The sequence below is a fragment of the Trichomycterus rosablanca genome, chromosome 24 (assembly GCF_030014385.1).
Source record: "Trichomycterus rosablanca isolate fTriRos1 chromosome 24, fTriRos1.hap1, whole genome shotgun sequence".
NCBI lineage: Eukaryota > Metazoa > Chordata > Actinopteri > Siluriformes > Trichomycteridae > Trichomycterus > Trichomycterus rosablanca.
Genome location: NC_086011.1, coordinates 7,280,339 through 7,295,393, shown reverse-complemented (window position 1 = coordinate 7,295,393; position 15,055 = coordinate 7,280,339). Strand labels below are relative to the sequence as shown.

Sequence of the window (15,055 nt, the reverse complement as noted above, 5' to 3'; positions counted from 1 at the left end):
TGGATTGATGGACAATTTCTCGAATCATTCAAATAGAATCGAATGGATGATTGATTCCATCTGAATGATTCAAGGACTTCTGAATCAAATCTAAATTCCAAAGCAATCTCTGGTTGTGGCAATCATTTAGGTGAAAGGAAAAAAAAAAGAGGAACGAATCATTTTCAAAGCACTGTAATCTTTGTGCATACACAGAGAAGCCATAGAGATGAGATTGACCTTGCATGTTTTCCTTCCCGGAATCTACGCTTAATTTGGTCTTAGATGGAAAATAAAACAAGTTATTCCATAAATGCTGCTATCCTACTTACCCAGAGTAACCTCTGTCTGCATAGGCATGGAGAGGGCGGAGTGTTTGACCTCGCAACTGAACAGGGCGTCGTTGTCCAGCTGTGGATTCAGGGTCCAGGTGAGCTTGGCCTGCACGGTCACCGAGCCGTCGCTCTGCGGGAGGTGCAGACTGCTGAAGTAGTAGGGTGGCTCGGCGCTCTGCACCCAGTGTGGGAACTCCCGGCTCACCACCGTCTCCGGTATGGCCTCTGTAGCCGTGCTGGGCTCGTAGCGCGGCTGTCCGGCCGTGTAACTCCTTCTCGGGCTTTCGGTGTATAGGCGCCCGAGGAGAGAGAGCGATTTTTGCATTTTGGTGTCGTCCATATCCCTGCCGATTAAAGGCCTGGCTTTGCGTACTCCGGCTGAGCCTCCTCCTTCGTCCGCTACCGTAGGGGTGACGTAGGAAATGACTTCGATCAACTCGCCATCGCGCTTAAAATATACCTGGAAAACAAGATTAAAAAGGATAGTTGATAGAAGTTGCTTGGTTACATGTGAGCTGTGGTTTCTAGTGAAGTCCTGTTGTTTTGCTCCTTTAGGTTTAGACATCTGGTGCTCTTGGTGAGATCATTGCAGGACAACCACTCCTTGGGAGAGCAGTACAGTACCAAAACACTTACATGTCTAGATGATTTGTCCATTTGTGAATTGATAGAAACTCAAGACACTGGATCAGAAAGAGCATCTGGCTTTGGCAACTGTGCCAAATCAAGTGGTGAGCCCTATACCACCCCCCATCCCATAATTTTATACTTTATCATGTGCACCCTCCACTGGCAGACATCCCAAGTCTCCCAGAAGTTCCGGGAGTCTCCCGCATATACTGTACATAGCGGCTCCCTGATGCCGGCAAGTCAGATAAAATATATCTGATATACAACCTAGTGCACTGTGTAGGGAACATAAATCAATTGTCTAATATACTGTCTAGTGCACTATGTAGGGCACATAAATCCGTTATCTGATATACCATTTAGTGCACTAAGGTCCGGGTCTGGGGGTACCTCCCTGAAATGAGTTTTTGCAACTTGGGATGTCTGCACTGCACTGGTAGCTAGATGGTAGCCTAGTGGGTAGAGCTTTGGGCTATCAATCAGAAGGTTGAGAGTTCGAACTCGAGCTCAGCTCTGCAATGCAGCCACTGTTGGGCCCTTGAGCAAGGCCCTGAACTCTGTGTGCTTCAGGGGCGCCATACAGTAGAATGGCTGACCCAATGCTCTGACCCCAGCTTCCAAACAAGCTGGGATATATGAAAAAAGAATTTCATTGTACTGTAAATGGGCAGCACAGTGGCTGAGTGGGTAGCACTGTCCCCTCACAGCAAGAAGGTCCTGGGTTCGATCCCCAGGTCCGGGTCCTTTCTGTGCAGAGTTTGCATGTTCTCTTTTTGTCTGCATACGTTTCCTCCGGGCTCCGGACTGGCACCCCGTCCAGGGTGTTACTGTGTGCCTTTCGCCCATTGAAAAGCTGGGATAGGCTCCAGCAACATTTGGGTGGTGGGTCAATCTCAGCACTGCAGTGACACTGACATGGTGGTGGTGTGTCAGTGTGTGTTGTGCTGGTATGAGTGGATAAGACACAGCAGCACTGATGGTCCACCAACCAAAAATATCCAGCCAACAGCGCCCCGTGGGCAGCGTCCCGTGACCACTGATGAAGGTCTAGAAGATGACCAACTCAAACAGCAGCAATAGATGAGCGATCGTCTCTGACTTCACATCTACAAGGTGAACCAACTAGGTAGGAGTGTGCTGCTGTGTCTTATCCACTCATACCAGCACAGCACACACTAACACACCACCACCATGTCGGTGTCACTGCAGTGCTGAGAATGACCCACCACCTAAATAATACCTGCTCTGTGGAGGTCCTGACCATTGAAGAACAGGGTGAAAGCAGGTTAAAGAAGTATGTAGAGAAACAGATGGACTACAAAGTGCTTCTGTATCGTAAGTGGAGCTGATAAAATGGACAGTGAGTGTAAAAACAAGGAGGTGGTTTTAATATTATGGCTGATCAGTGTATACCTGTCTGTTATAATGACATAGTAAAAACCTAGATTTATGTCTAATTAAAGAACTAATGGAAAACACAAACTTTCCTCGCGACTGTAAATGGAACATGCAATACAACACATTTAAGCTTCAGCCCTGCAGTCCTGTCATTAAGCCGTGACTAAAACAAGCCACAGATTTTATACTCTGCTACTTTTTTTGCTAGAATGCATTTCTACAGTACTTCACAAGCTTTCCTCTTCAGCATGCTTGTCTGGGTATTACCATTCCCAGCAATAAATCATTGACGTGGAATTACGTCCTCGCTACACACGACTCCCAGATATTTGTGTTGAAATCAAAATACAGTGTGCTGCCCCTGGCGGTACTGATTGCGCGGCTCTCGGTTTATACCCTGACTTTTATTCCCTCTCATTTTTCCTTTGCTGCTTAGGGCAATAAAAACGAATTGCATCCGCCTGTCAGCTTTGGGACCTGTGGACATTTTGAATTCAATTTGCACAAGAGCAAAGTGTCATTACACGACACGCCGCATTTCCCCTGCCGTTTGCCTTTTTTCGGCCCTTTCTTCTTCTATTTCTTTTTTTGTCTGTGAGTGTGAGGATTGTTGAGGCATGCTGTGCTCTTCTGGAACCTCTGGGGCCGCTTCACTTTACTCTCATTAAGCCTATTTATACAGTAAACAGAGGTGATGCAGGCTTCTAGATTAGCAAACGACTAGGAAGTTCACACAGACAATCCGCTACATGGTGAAAAGTATGTAGACACATGGTTGTGTCTTTGTTGGACATCCTATTCCAAAACCATGGGTATTAATATTAAGATAAACACCCCAAAGTTGCAGCTACAACAGCCTTCACCTGTCTGGGTAGACTTTTCAAAAATAATAGGGACATTGTATCCTAGCGGTTAAGATAAGAGACTAGTAATCAGAAGGTTGCTGGTTCAAACCCCACCACTGCCAGGTCGCTGCTGTTGGGCTCTTGAGCAAGGCCCTTAACATTCAATTGCTAAGACTGTATACTGTCACAGTACTGTAAGTCGCTTTAGATAAAGGCGTCTGCTAAATGCCAAAAAATTTAAATGTAATTTGGTGTCTGTGACTGTGGGAACTTGTGCTCATTCAGTTTTTTTCAAGTATTTGTGAGTTCAATAACTAATGTTGGACGAGAAGGGCTTGGCATAAATGTGTGGCAACAATTTGGAAAATGCCCTTCTCTGTTCCAGCGTTCCAGACCCTGAGCAATTAGTACACTCATCCCTCTGTTGCTTGCACCACCCCCACACTGGTGGAGGATCACCTGCCCCCTCCGACATGTGTGCAGTGGCTGGTTGCTTTTTTTTACTCCAAGAGTTGCACCACTTACAAAAAGTCAAGCTAAGCCCTATGTGTACCTCAACTACCAAAAACTATATCTGATCTTCCATCTCCTAAACACAACCAATTTTGTCTGTTGAGAACTCAGCCAGGCTGGTAGCACTGTTGATTTTTTAATATGAGAGCTCAGACTCAAACTCAGCTCTGCCACCCGGCTGGGCGGCTGCATGAACAACGATTCATAGGCTGTTGTTCATAGGGTTAGGGGCAAGCCAGATCATGGGTCCTCATAACTGGTGCAATTACGATCCCTGATGGCCGATTGATGGTGCCTGCACAGGGCTGAGGAATAATGCTGATCAGGGGGTGGCTCTCCGTGCACAGTGCTGATCGGTATATATGAACTCGACTCGTGCGGGTGAAAAATGCAGTCTGTACTGAGCATGTGTCTTTTGAGAAGCGTCCTTAGTCAGTGGTGGAGGGTTGAATCAGTGGAGGATGCAATCAGGGTAATTGGACATGACTAGATTAGAGGGAAAAATAGAAAAAAAAAAAAAAAAAAAAGACGTCTGGAAAAAGAGGGCATATGGTCAACCTACATAGTACTACATAGTTTTAATTAAATTATTGCAGAACTCACTACTTTGTTTCTATCCTAAAACACAGTATAGAAGGCAGCATGTGATCTGATGCAGGTGTTAGCACTACAGCTTAGCATAGCTGCTAACTATCTTGATTAGATTTAATTTCAGTAAGAGTTTTAATGAATTAATAAGAATGTATTGAAGTGGATTAAGTTGCCTAACATTAATAATAGGCAACAGAAGCACTACAACATAAAGCTAGCAGCTAATGGCTTGTTTACACTAGTAGCCAGTACAAATCATTTGGATTGTTGTTACTTACCTCACAGTGATTCGATATCATAGTTTTATTTAGACTAAATTAGCACAGAACACATGATTTGGTAGAATTTCAGGAGGAACCTACGTTTTCTGGAGGAAACTTCCAGAAAAGTAGACAAAAAAAAAAATCATACAGCTCATCTTCCTTTATGTGCTAGTAAACATAAACCTCTCAAAACTAAATAAAGTTGAAGGAACCAAACTTAAACTTGGAACGAGTGCTGGGTCAAAAGCCAGCTCGCCCACATCGTTCCAGCGGTCATGACTGATAGAGTGTGGTCAGTTAGAGACTGGCTATAGCATGTATTATCTGCAATTAAAGTAAGCTGTAAATGTGTTCTGTGTTACTTCTATGACAGGAGTGAAAGTTCTTTCAACCATATAATTATGTTGTCATATAGACCGAGTAATAGTGTGGACGTGAGTGAGGGGTCAGAGTTGTGGGAGGGGAGACGGTGTCTGCATGATTAGTGGACAATCGGCAATTGTGATTTCTGAGGGAATTTCAGGGCAATGAGGTCCCTTTAAAAGAGGCGTAATAATGGTTATCTTACAAAACCCCTCTTGTTGATAACAAAACTAACACCTAAACTTACGTCCCAAGCTATGACTGCTATGACAACAAGTTAGAGGATACAATTTACACAATATATGGACCAAAATAAATGTAGAATACTCTACAGAACTCTAATGTTTAGTAATTAGCAGCAAGTTTCTTGGAGACACTGGCTCTCAAATATTGTGATACATTGTGTTTTTATAGTCGGTGTCATTTACTACTGAAATTTGGTGATGTTTAGATAAGAATATGGGCACAGTTGATCATGGGGGGTAGGATGCAGTGTGTTCTTGCCACCAGCCTGTGGCACTGCTGAACCTCTGAGTTCCTCTGCCATTCATCTCACAGTATGGACAAAAGTATTAGACATCCCTCCAGAGTTCAGATATTTTAAACACACCCATTCTTATAAAATGTATGAAATCATTGATATACAGTGGAAACATGATTTAACAGACAGGATTTTATGGACAAAATCTGGAAAACCAACTGTCCACTAGCCGGCGACATCTCTCTCTTTACCTGAGTGATAGGCTTTATTTTGTTGGGAGGCTTGCTTTGTTCTCACCTTTTTCTTTGTGTTTTATGCTTAAGTTCTAAAGCTTAGTTATGCACCAGTACTGCTCCAGTAGCCACCAACAGTGCTTCAGACTCAGAATAATCTTCCCAGTAGTGCAGTACACCAATTTTAGTATTTATTTACAGGTTTTACATTACATATTTTTCTCTATCTGTTTATCCATCCATCCATCCATCAATCCATCCATCCATTCACCAACCCACCCATCAACCCATCCATCAATCCATCCATCCATCAACCCATCCATCAATCCATCCATCCATCAACCCATCCATCAATCCATCCATCCATCGTGCCTCAAAATATGCACCAACAGACCATTTCCCCATTTCACAAACTGTACAGAGCCCAAATAATTTGAAACTTTAATTGTGAGCCTTCTTGTTCGATATGGGTGCATGACCTCACGAGTCTTCTTTCAACCATACAGGCATAAATTCCCACATGTAACTTCAAAACCCTGTGAAAGGCCCTTCCTAAGAGTAAAGGCTGTCAAAGCCTTAAGAATAAGGGTAGTGCTGCCACCAAATCATATTAATGCCCATGGTTTTTGAAAAATAGGGTGTCCAACAAAGCTCACTGTAACGTGTCCAAATACTTTTGGCTGTATAGTGTAAATCTATTGCCATATACATAAGCATGAACAGCAGGCATTCAGTGTGCATGTTCTGCAAGTTATTATTTCTGCCAACGAATTCTGTACTGAAACAGCAGAGGCTTTTTGTGCAAACACATACTGGGGATAAAATTGTGGGTGGCATAATAACGTTTTTCGACATTTTGATATACAAAATATGTCATTTGTCTGAATGGAAACTCTGGAAGCAATGGGATTGTTGTGGGTTAACGCCAAATTGTAGCTGCAGCTGTGAATCACAATTCTGAAGGGATGAAAAGCTGCATTTGGAAAAGGCTGCGTAAGAACAAGAGGCAGCCACAGGACTCTAATAGCAGTTATTGTACACAGCGCAAGGCTGCATTCAATTAAATTAAACATTTTTGCAGAGCCCTGCTTGTTTCTGGTAATGGCTTCCCATAGTGTGCGCAGAAAAACTCTCATTGTGGCTGTTTTTCTACAAAGTTAATCGATTGTCCAAACAAAGCAGAATGCTATATTATTGCTGCTTTATAGCATTATTAAAACACATACAATTATGATTGCATCCACAATTACGATAAGAGCTCTTTTCACGAATCGCTGCCTCATTGTTTTCTTACTGCAACGCCCAATTTCTCAGATCCCAGCTATTATGTAGAGGTTAAGCTGTCGTCTTCTATCTGTCACTTGCTATCAGCCATGCGCTACTTACAGAGCTGCATTCAACACTTGGTAACACTTAGAGTAATGATTTTCCACCAGTGACACTAATTAAATTCATTAAGTCTCAAAGAAAGACTTCGAGTGTTCAATCTGAAGTATGGTTATACCTGTTTGAGCAATACTACAAGGTTAGAAAACTTCAACATAGGATGGAGGAGCTGGTGAAGGCTGCATAAAAGCTAAGAAGACTTAAATGACATGACTAAATTCAATACAATGACTCTGAATGATAATGGAGTAAGGATACAGTGCTACATAGCAGAAGCTAGCAGAAAGAAACTCCAGGATTTAACCCAGGAACAGCTGTGGGGTGTCGGTGGCAAAAAGCTGCATACAATAGAGGTCCATAAATACATGGTTGGGAATAATTGGAACTCAATTATTGGATATTATCCATCCATTATCCATCCATCCCTCCATCCATACATCTATCTATCTTATGGCAATCAGTCCAAAATCCTGTGAAAAGTCTTCAGATGGTTGGCTTGGCTCCATATTACTGGACATGGTTTTGGAGTGAGGCGTCCAACAAGCCCTTGGCTAGGTGTCCACATAATTTGGCCATACTGTATATCGTATATTTTAAAATGTAATAAATAGACACTTTCCATGATTAAGTCTCTAACTTCTTCTGAACGTGCCTTTAGGGACAGTGGTAGCCTAGTGGGTAGAGCTTTGGGCTATCAACCAGAAGATTGGCAGTTCAAATCCAGGCTCTGCTATGCAGCCTCTGTTGGGTCCTTGAGCAAGACACTTAACCCTGTCTGCTCCAGGGGCGCCGTAAGGTGGCTGACCCTGCGCTCTGACCCCAGCTTCCAAAAACAAGCTTGGATATGCAAAGAATGTACTGTACAACTGTATATGTATATATGACAAATAAAGTATATCTTTAACTTAATTTCTATTTGTACTATGAACAGTCTATTCTATACTGCTAGGCCTCAAAGAGATTTGCTGTTTATTTAAATAAAGTCTATAACAAAAGTTCTTGGAATTGTTACATATTATCCAAGAACCACCAAAAACATGCAAACATATTTTTACCCATTTAGTGTATATGTGTATCCCAAATGAGGAGTTCCTGAACACATCTACACCTCTCACGACCTCCACACAATTAAGGACCACAAACAGAGTGCATCAGTGTGTCTAGCACTCATTTATCTCAGCCATACAACAAACTGAAAGGAAATACAACACGAAAGCCTAAACATAATCACTCCTGCTGAACCAAAGGGAGGCGACATGTGGTAAGTTCTGCTCTGTCTAGAATCCAAATTTAAAGACTATCTGTCAAGCATCCAATTTTTTATGGAGTTGGCATGGGGATGAAAACCTACAACTCTGTTCTCTGTACAGTGGCTCATTTAGGTTCTTAGCAATGCTGACCAGACTGCCAGTCCCTGCTTCTAAAAAGCAAATTTTGATTACCTTTAACACTGCCTTAATCACGACCACTGACAAGTCATGAAAGCCATTGTAATGATTGCGAATGAAGCACAGTTCTAACTTTTTTGAGAGTGTTATACAATAAAATCAATATTTTGTACTGTTTTTAACTCAATATGTGGCAGTGGAGACTCAAGGGTCAATCAGAAGGTTGCTGGTTCACATTTGCCATTAACCCTCAATTGCTTGGTTTGTATATGATCGTATATGATCATTTTTGGAGACGGCATGGGAGTGAAAACCTTCAGCTCCTTTCTCTGTACAGTGGCTCATTAGGCTTTCTAGCAATGCTGACCAGACTGCCAGTCCCTGCTTCTAAAAATCTCATTCTAATTACCTCTAACACTGTCTTTAATCACGTCCACTCAAAGCTGCTTACGAATTGGTTTCCATGGTTCATTTACAATTACAGGACTTTGTTAAAAACTGTCCCTGTTCAACTCCAACAAGGCCCGTAACCCTCAATTGCTTGGTTTGTAAATGGTCATATATGGTCATTTTTGGAGACGGCTTTGGAGTGAAAACCTTCAGTTCTTTTGTCTGTACAGTGGCTCATTTAGCTTCCCAGCAATACTGCAAGTCCCTGATTCTTCAAGTTCAAGCCCCACATTTACCAGGTTGCCACTGTTGGGTTTCTGAGCAAGTCCCTTAAGCCTCAATTGCTTGGTTTGTAAATGGTCATATATGGTCATTTTTGGAGACAGCTTTGGAGTGAAAACCTACAGTTCTTTTGTCTGTACAGTGGCTCATTTAGCTTCCTAGCAATTCTGCAAATCCCTGATTCTTCAAGTTCAAGCCACACGTTTACCAGGTTGCCACTGTTGGGTCCTTGAGCAAGGCTCAAGGCCACCTTAACCCTTAATTTCTTGGTCTGCATGTGGTCACAACTGTAAGTCAGTTTGGATAAAATCGGACACTAAATGTAAATGAATATAGACTCAGAAAGAATCACAAATCACTCCTACTGCTCCATTTTTTTTTCTTTTTTAAAATTGCAGTTGTATTTTCTTGGCATGATAAACACACTACGCAGTGCATTGTTCGCATTGATCACTTTAATGCTTCCAGGCAGTTTTACATATAGTACGTTTGAACTACAAAGCATTATAAAAAAGAAAATAGATTTGCTTTTTGTCCAATATCACACAAAAATGGCATGAGCAATTCAGTATTATAAATTGGATGTATGGCGCACTGCACACATGATGAAGCATGCCACACACAATGGCTGGCACAAATAGATTTTGAGAGGGTGGTGAATTTATAAAGTCAGGGCATTGATTTTTCCCTTTTGGAATTGTATTGAATGCTTAGTTTCTAGGGCTGTGTTCCAATCTACATCATTCTGTATTTCTCCCAATTTTCTCTGCATAACTAGTCATATCCAATTACCAGATTACATTGCTCTCTCTACTGCTGCTGACCTCTACTCTTGACCTCTACTCTTGACCTCTACTCTTGGATCTTACAGTACTCGACTTCTTTTTCACCTAAACGAGTCGGGTTCATATAGAGATCCGTCATGCACTAATCTCCATTATCCCCCGTCTCTGTGCAGCCATCAATCAGCCAGCAGAGGTCATAATTACAGCAGTTATAAAGAATCCCCTTTGAATAAATATTGCTTTGAACATGCACCCAGCCCTGCCAGTGTTCACGATTTTAACATAAACCCCTGCTATGCCAACAAACTTGCCCATAATGTCAACATAACAAAAGTCCTACTTTAATTTCCCTCACAAATTTCCAGCATTGTAGACTGTGTAACATCTCATTTACTTTCATCTTTTTTTTCTCTTCACACACTGAAGACTGAAGATGCAGATCCGGCAGTAGATAAAACAAAAAAAATCTAAACCGCAGTGTCTCAAGTCTCCCCGGCGGGTGATCTACGTCTGAACGTTATCCAAATCTGTTTACTAGCTTTGATTTAGTCAAACAAAGTCATACTAGACGACTTTGGCTGTGTTCCTCAGCCCTCCGAGGAGCCGTCCAAAGTCAACAAATTATTTCCATAAGCATTTCAGTGCAGTGTTTTGTCGAGCTTTTGAGGCTTTATTAGAGACTCAGGCAAGGCTCCAAATTATAGATGTAATATAATCAAGGGTGTAGAAAAGGGTTGGACTGTAGGGAAGGAGGCCAAATTTACCACTAATAAGTCTACAAACAAGACTGAATGCAAGTAATATAGAGGCGCTATAGCTGAACATATGTCCTGACTACCCTTGCTTGATGATGGTCTGTTTAATGATGGTTTTCACAGGGTCTTTGAAAAAAAAAAAAGAATACATAAAAAATAAATGGACTGGTTGCTGTACTATCCCAACTTTAGCAGCTTTTAGAAGGATAAAGCAAGCACAATAAATGGACATGAATGGGAATAAATGAGATGTCCAACATGCTTATGGTTAGGTGTTCACATACTTTTGATTGAACAGAATAGAGAGAGACATACAATATATAGTGATACATACACCGATCAGCCATAACATTATGACCACCTCCTTATTACTACAGTCACTGTCCATTTTATCAGCTCCACTTACCATATAGAAGCACTTTGTAGTTCTACAATTACTGTCTGTAGTCCATCTGTTTCTCTACATACCTTTTTAGCCTGCTTTCACTCTGTTCTTCAATGGTCAGGACCCCCAAAGGACCACCACAGAGCAGGTATTATTTAGGTGGTGGATCATTCTCAGCACTGCAGTGACACTGACATGGTGGTGGTGTGTTAGTGTGTGTTGTGCTGGTATGAGTGGATCCGACACAACAGCGCTCACTGTCACTCACTGTCCACTCTATTAGACAATCCTAGCTAGTTGGTCCACCTAGATCGCTCATCTATTACTGCTGTTTGAGTTGGTCATCTTCTAGACCTTCATCAGTGGTCACAGGACGCTGCCCATGGGGTGCTGTTGGCTGGATATTTTTGGTTGGTGGACTATTCTCAGTCCAGCAGTGACAGTGAGGTGTTTAAAAAAAACATAATTAGCATTGCTGTGTCCGATCCACTCATATTAGCACAACACACACTAACACACCACCACCATGTCAGTATTACTGCAGTGCTGAGAATGATCCAGCACCCAAATAATACCTGCTCTGTAGTGGTCCTGAGAGAGTCCTGACCATTAAAGAACAGCATGAAAGGGGGCTAACAAAGCATGCAGAGAAACAGATGGACTACAGTCAGTAACTGTAGAACTATAAAGCGCTTCTATATGGCAAGTGGAGCTGATAAAATGGACAGTGAGTGTACAGTAGAAACAAGGAGGTGGTTTTAATGTTATGGCTGATCAGTGTATGATATGTGGTATGTAGTTTACTTTATGTAATTTTATACACCTGTCAGTAATAGGTGTGGCTGAAACACCTAAAAATAAAAAACTAAGAGGAGAGTCTACATACTTTTGGCTATGGAGTATGTTTACCTTTGTGATAGCATTTTAAGCTTGTTTAACGTACTGAGTATGCACACTTTATTATTTTACCTTGCTACATTTGCGCACTATGTAGGTTAAAACAAACAGATTCCTTTATTTATTGTTATTCAGTTACTGATTTATCCTGACCAGGGTCGCCAGGTACGAGGCAGGATACACCCTCAACGGGGCACCTGATCACTCATTCACTTAGCCAGTTAGTCACATCTAGCAGCAGTTCAGATTAGCCAATTCACCTGCATGTTTTTGGAAGGTGGGTGAAACCAAAGTACCCAATGGAAACCCAAACTATTCATACAGTGACCGGAAACGAGGTTGGAAACCAAGTCCACAATACCTTGGTGGTGTGTGACATCCACACTACATGCTATTTATAACGTGTAAATGGGACTGTCTCATTGCATGTACAGTATGGGTTCCTTAGAGCAAAACGTGCAGGAGATAGATTAGCTGATCTTAATTGCTCCAAGGTGTGAAAAAGAATAACCGAGTAAAGGGGTAAGTGTGGGTAGCCCTGTGTTGAACTGTTCCCCTGTCCAGGGTGTATTTCTGCCTCACGCCCAGTGTTTTCAGGTGACACTGGTTCCACCACAATCTAAACCAATCTAAACCAGCTTTCAGAAGCACAAAAGTATGCAAAAATCTCAACAATCTCAACAATGCCCCTCATTAACCAGATCACCGGTTCTTTCCTTTCAAGTCCACCTGCGCCAATCACATCCCTGCTCCACTCATCTCCCAGAGGTCTACTTAAAGTTTCATAAAGATAAAGCCGACCAGTTGAAATTTTTTCCTCAGGTGCCAAACATGAACTTTTGGGCCCTGATGGAGGCCGGTCCAGGTCATCCCGGCGGCTGGCGAGGCCCGGATCCAGGCAGGGTTGCGGAAATCATTTTCACCTCATGCTCCTGTCGCACTGGGCTCTTAATTGCAAGCTAGACGGATCAGGAATACATTACCATCTTCCCGTGGAGCGTGATTAATAGCCTGGTGGGGTTCAGCAGCACGGCTAAACTCAAGTACGCCTGCATCCGTAAGGTTCACGGCCTCAATTTTCAGCTATGTGGGCTACAAAAATCAAGATCTGAAAAATCAAGATCATGCACATTATGTGCGGAGTGGTCAAGCCGTGAGGCTTTTGTTCCGACTTTGAATGGCCTGCCATTCTGAACACTGACTGGCATGGCGGGTCGAATGAGGAAGGGCTTAGTGTGATTTGTGATGCGATGTAATGTGATATGTAGGGGGGATGTAGGGGGGAAATTGACTTACCGATGGGGCAGGTTTGCCTCCTTTGGCGGTACAGACTAGAGTAAAATTCTGGGCCTGGTAGCGACTGAATGGCGCAGGAGTGTTCTCCGCTACCACCGAGATGTTGTTTGGTGGCGCTGTAAAGAAAAGAAAACAATCGTAAGCATAAGCCAAAATCAGATATTGACAGACATCCCAAGTTGCAAAAACTCATTTCAGGGAGGTACCGCTGGACCTCGACCCCGACCCCCCAAGCCCAAAAAAGAAGAAAAAAAAAGAAGCCAAAAAAACCTCTCGCACACACCAAAGGATATGGGTGATAACAGAACTTTTAGGAGCTGCTAACTGAGCTACTAAGCTAACTGTATGCGTCACAAACACATAAATGTGTAATACATAGTGCACTAGATAGTGTGAAAGATAATAGATTTATGTTCCCTACATAGTGCACTAGATTGTATATTAGAAAATAATTTATGTTCCTTAGTGCACTAGATAGTGTACTAGATAATAGACTTATGTTTCTTACATAATGCTTTAGGTAGCGTATTAGTTAACAGATTTAGGTTCCCTACATAGTGCACTAAATTGTATATCAGATAACGGATTTATGTTCCCTACATAGTGCACTAGATAGTATTTTAGATATGAATTTATGCTCCCTACGTAGTGCACTAGATAGTGAATTAGACAATTGGTTTATGTTCCCTACACAGTGCACTAGATTGTATATCAGATCACGGGTTTATGTTCCCTACATAGTGCACTAGATAGTGTATTAGATAACTCATTCATGTTCACTACATAGTGCACTAGAAAGTATAACTAGATGATGATTTGTGTTCCTTACATAGTGCACTAGATAGTGTATTACATAATTAATTATGTTCCCTACATAGTGCACTAAATTGTATATCAGATAACGGATTTATGTTCCCTACTTAGTGCACTAGACAGTATATTAGACAATTGATTTATGTTCCCTACACAGTGCGCACATCAAGGAGCCGCTATGTATATGCAGGAGACTCCCGGAACTTCCGGGAGACTTGGGATGTTTGTATTGATCAGGGGGGAACAATGCAACATACAGTAGAGTGAAAAAGTAACTGCCCCTCTTGCTTTTACTACATACACTAGTATTTGGACACCTGACAATGAGCTTGTTGGACCTATAAAAAAACAGTGACCTCTGTGTGATCTTAGCTAGAACAGTCACTCCTCTGAAAAGGCTCCTCACAAGACTTTGAGCACAAAATCCCACAGACATAAATCATTCGGTCAAAGAGCATTTGTATGGATGGGCATTGACGTCGGTCAAGAAAGCATCAATGATGTTCCAGTTAATTTCACAGCTGTTCAGTGGGGCTGAGGTCAGGGCTCTGTGCAGGTCACTAGAGTTTCTTCAAACCAAGCTTATCGGTGCTCAGGTGGCGCAGCCGTAAAACACGCTAGGACACCAGAGCTTACATTTTGAACTCATGGTTTGAAACTCAGCTCTGCCACCCAGCAGGCTAGGCGCCTACACGAACAACGATCGTTTACAAAGCATTATAACTGATGCAATTACGACCTCTGCTAGCTAACTGATGGCTCCTGCACAGAGACGAGGGATAATGCGTTGATCAGGGTGTCTCTCTGTACACAAAACTGATCCGCATATGAACTCGCCTCGTGCATGTGACTACTGCACATGTGTCGGAGGGGGCGTGTGTCAGTCTCGATTCTCCTCAACCAGGGTGGAGATCAACATCAGTAGACAGGAAGCATAATGCAATCGGGTAATAGGATACGACCGTTGCTGCAAAGTTGGAAGCATTTAATTTCCTTTCTGTAATTGATTTATTACACCTGTTAGCAGCTGTTGTGGCTGAAACACAT

At 42.3% G+C, this 15,055-nt stretch overlaps 1 protein-coding gene across 1 annotated transcript in view; it reads right to left on the bottom strand.

The window, feature by feature from the left end:
• Window positions 1-15,055, bottom strand: part of igsf21a (immunoglobin superfamily, member 21a) — a 318,346-nt gene that overhangs the window by 23,221 nt on the left and 280,070 nt on the right. The window contains exons 5-6 of the mRNA XM_062986439.1: window positions 13,196-13,311; window positions 312-774 (exon numbers count right to left, since the gene is read on the bottom strand). Coding sequence (XP_062842509.1) covers window positions 312-774; window positions 13,196-13,311 — 579 coding nt within the window. The remainder of the gene's footprint in view (window positions 1-311; window positions 775-13,195; window positions 13,312-15,055) is intronic.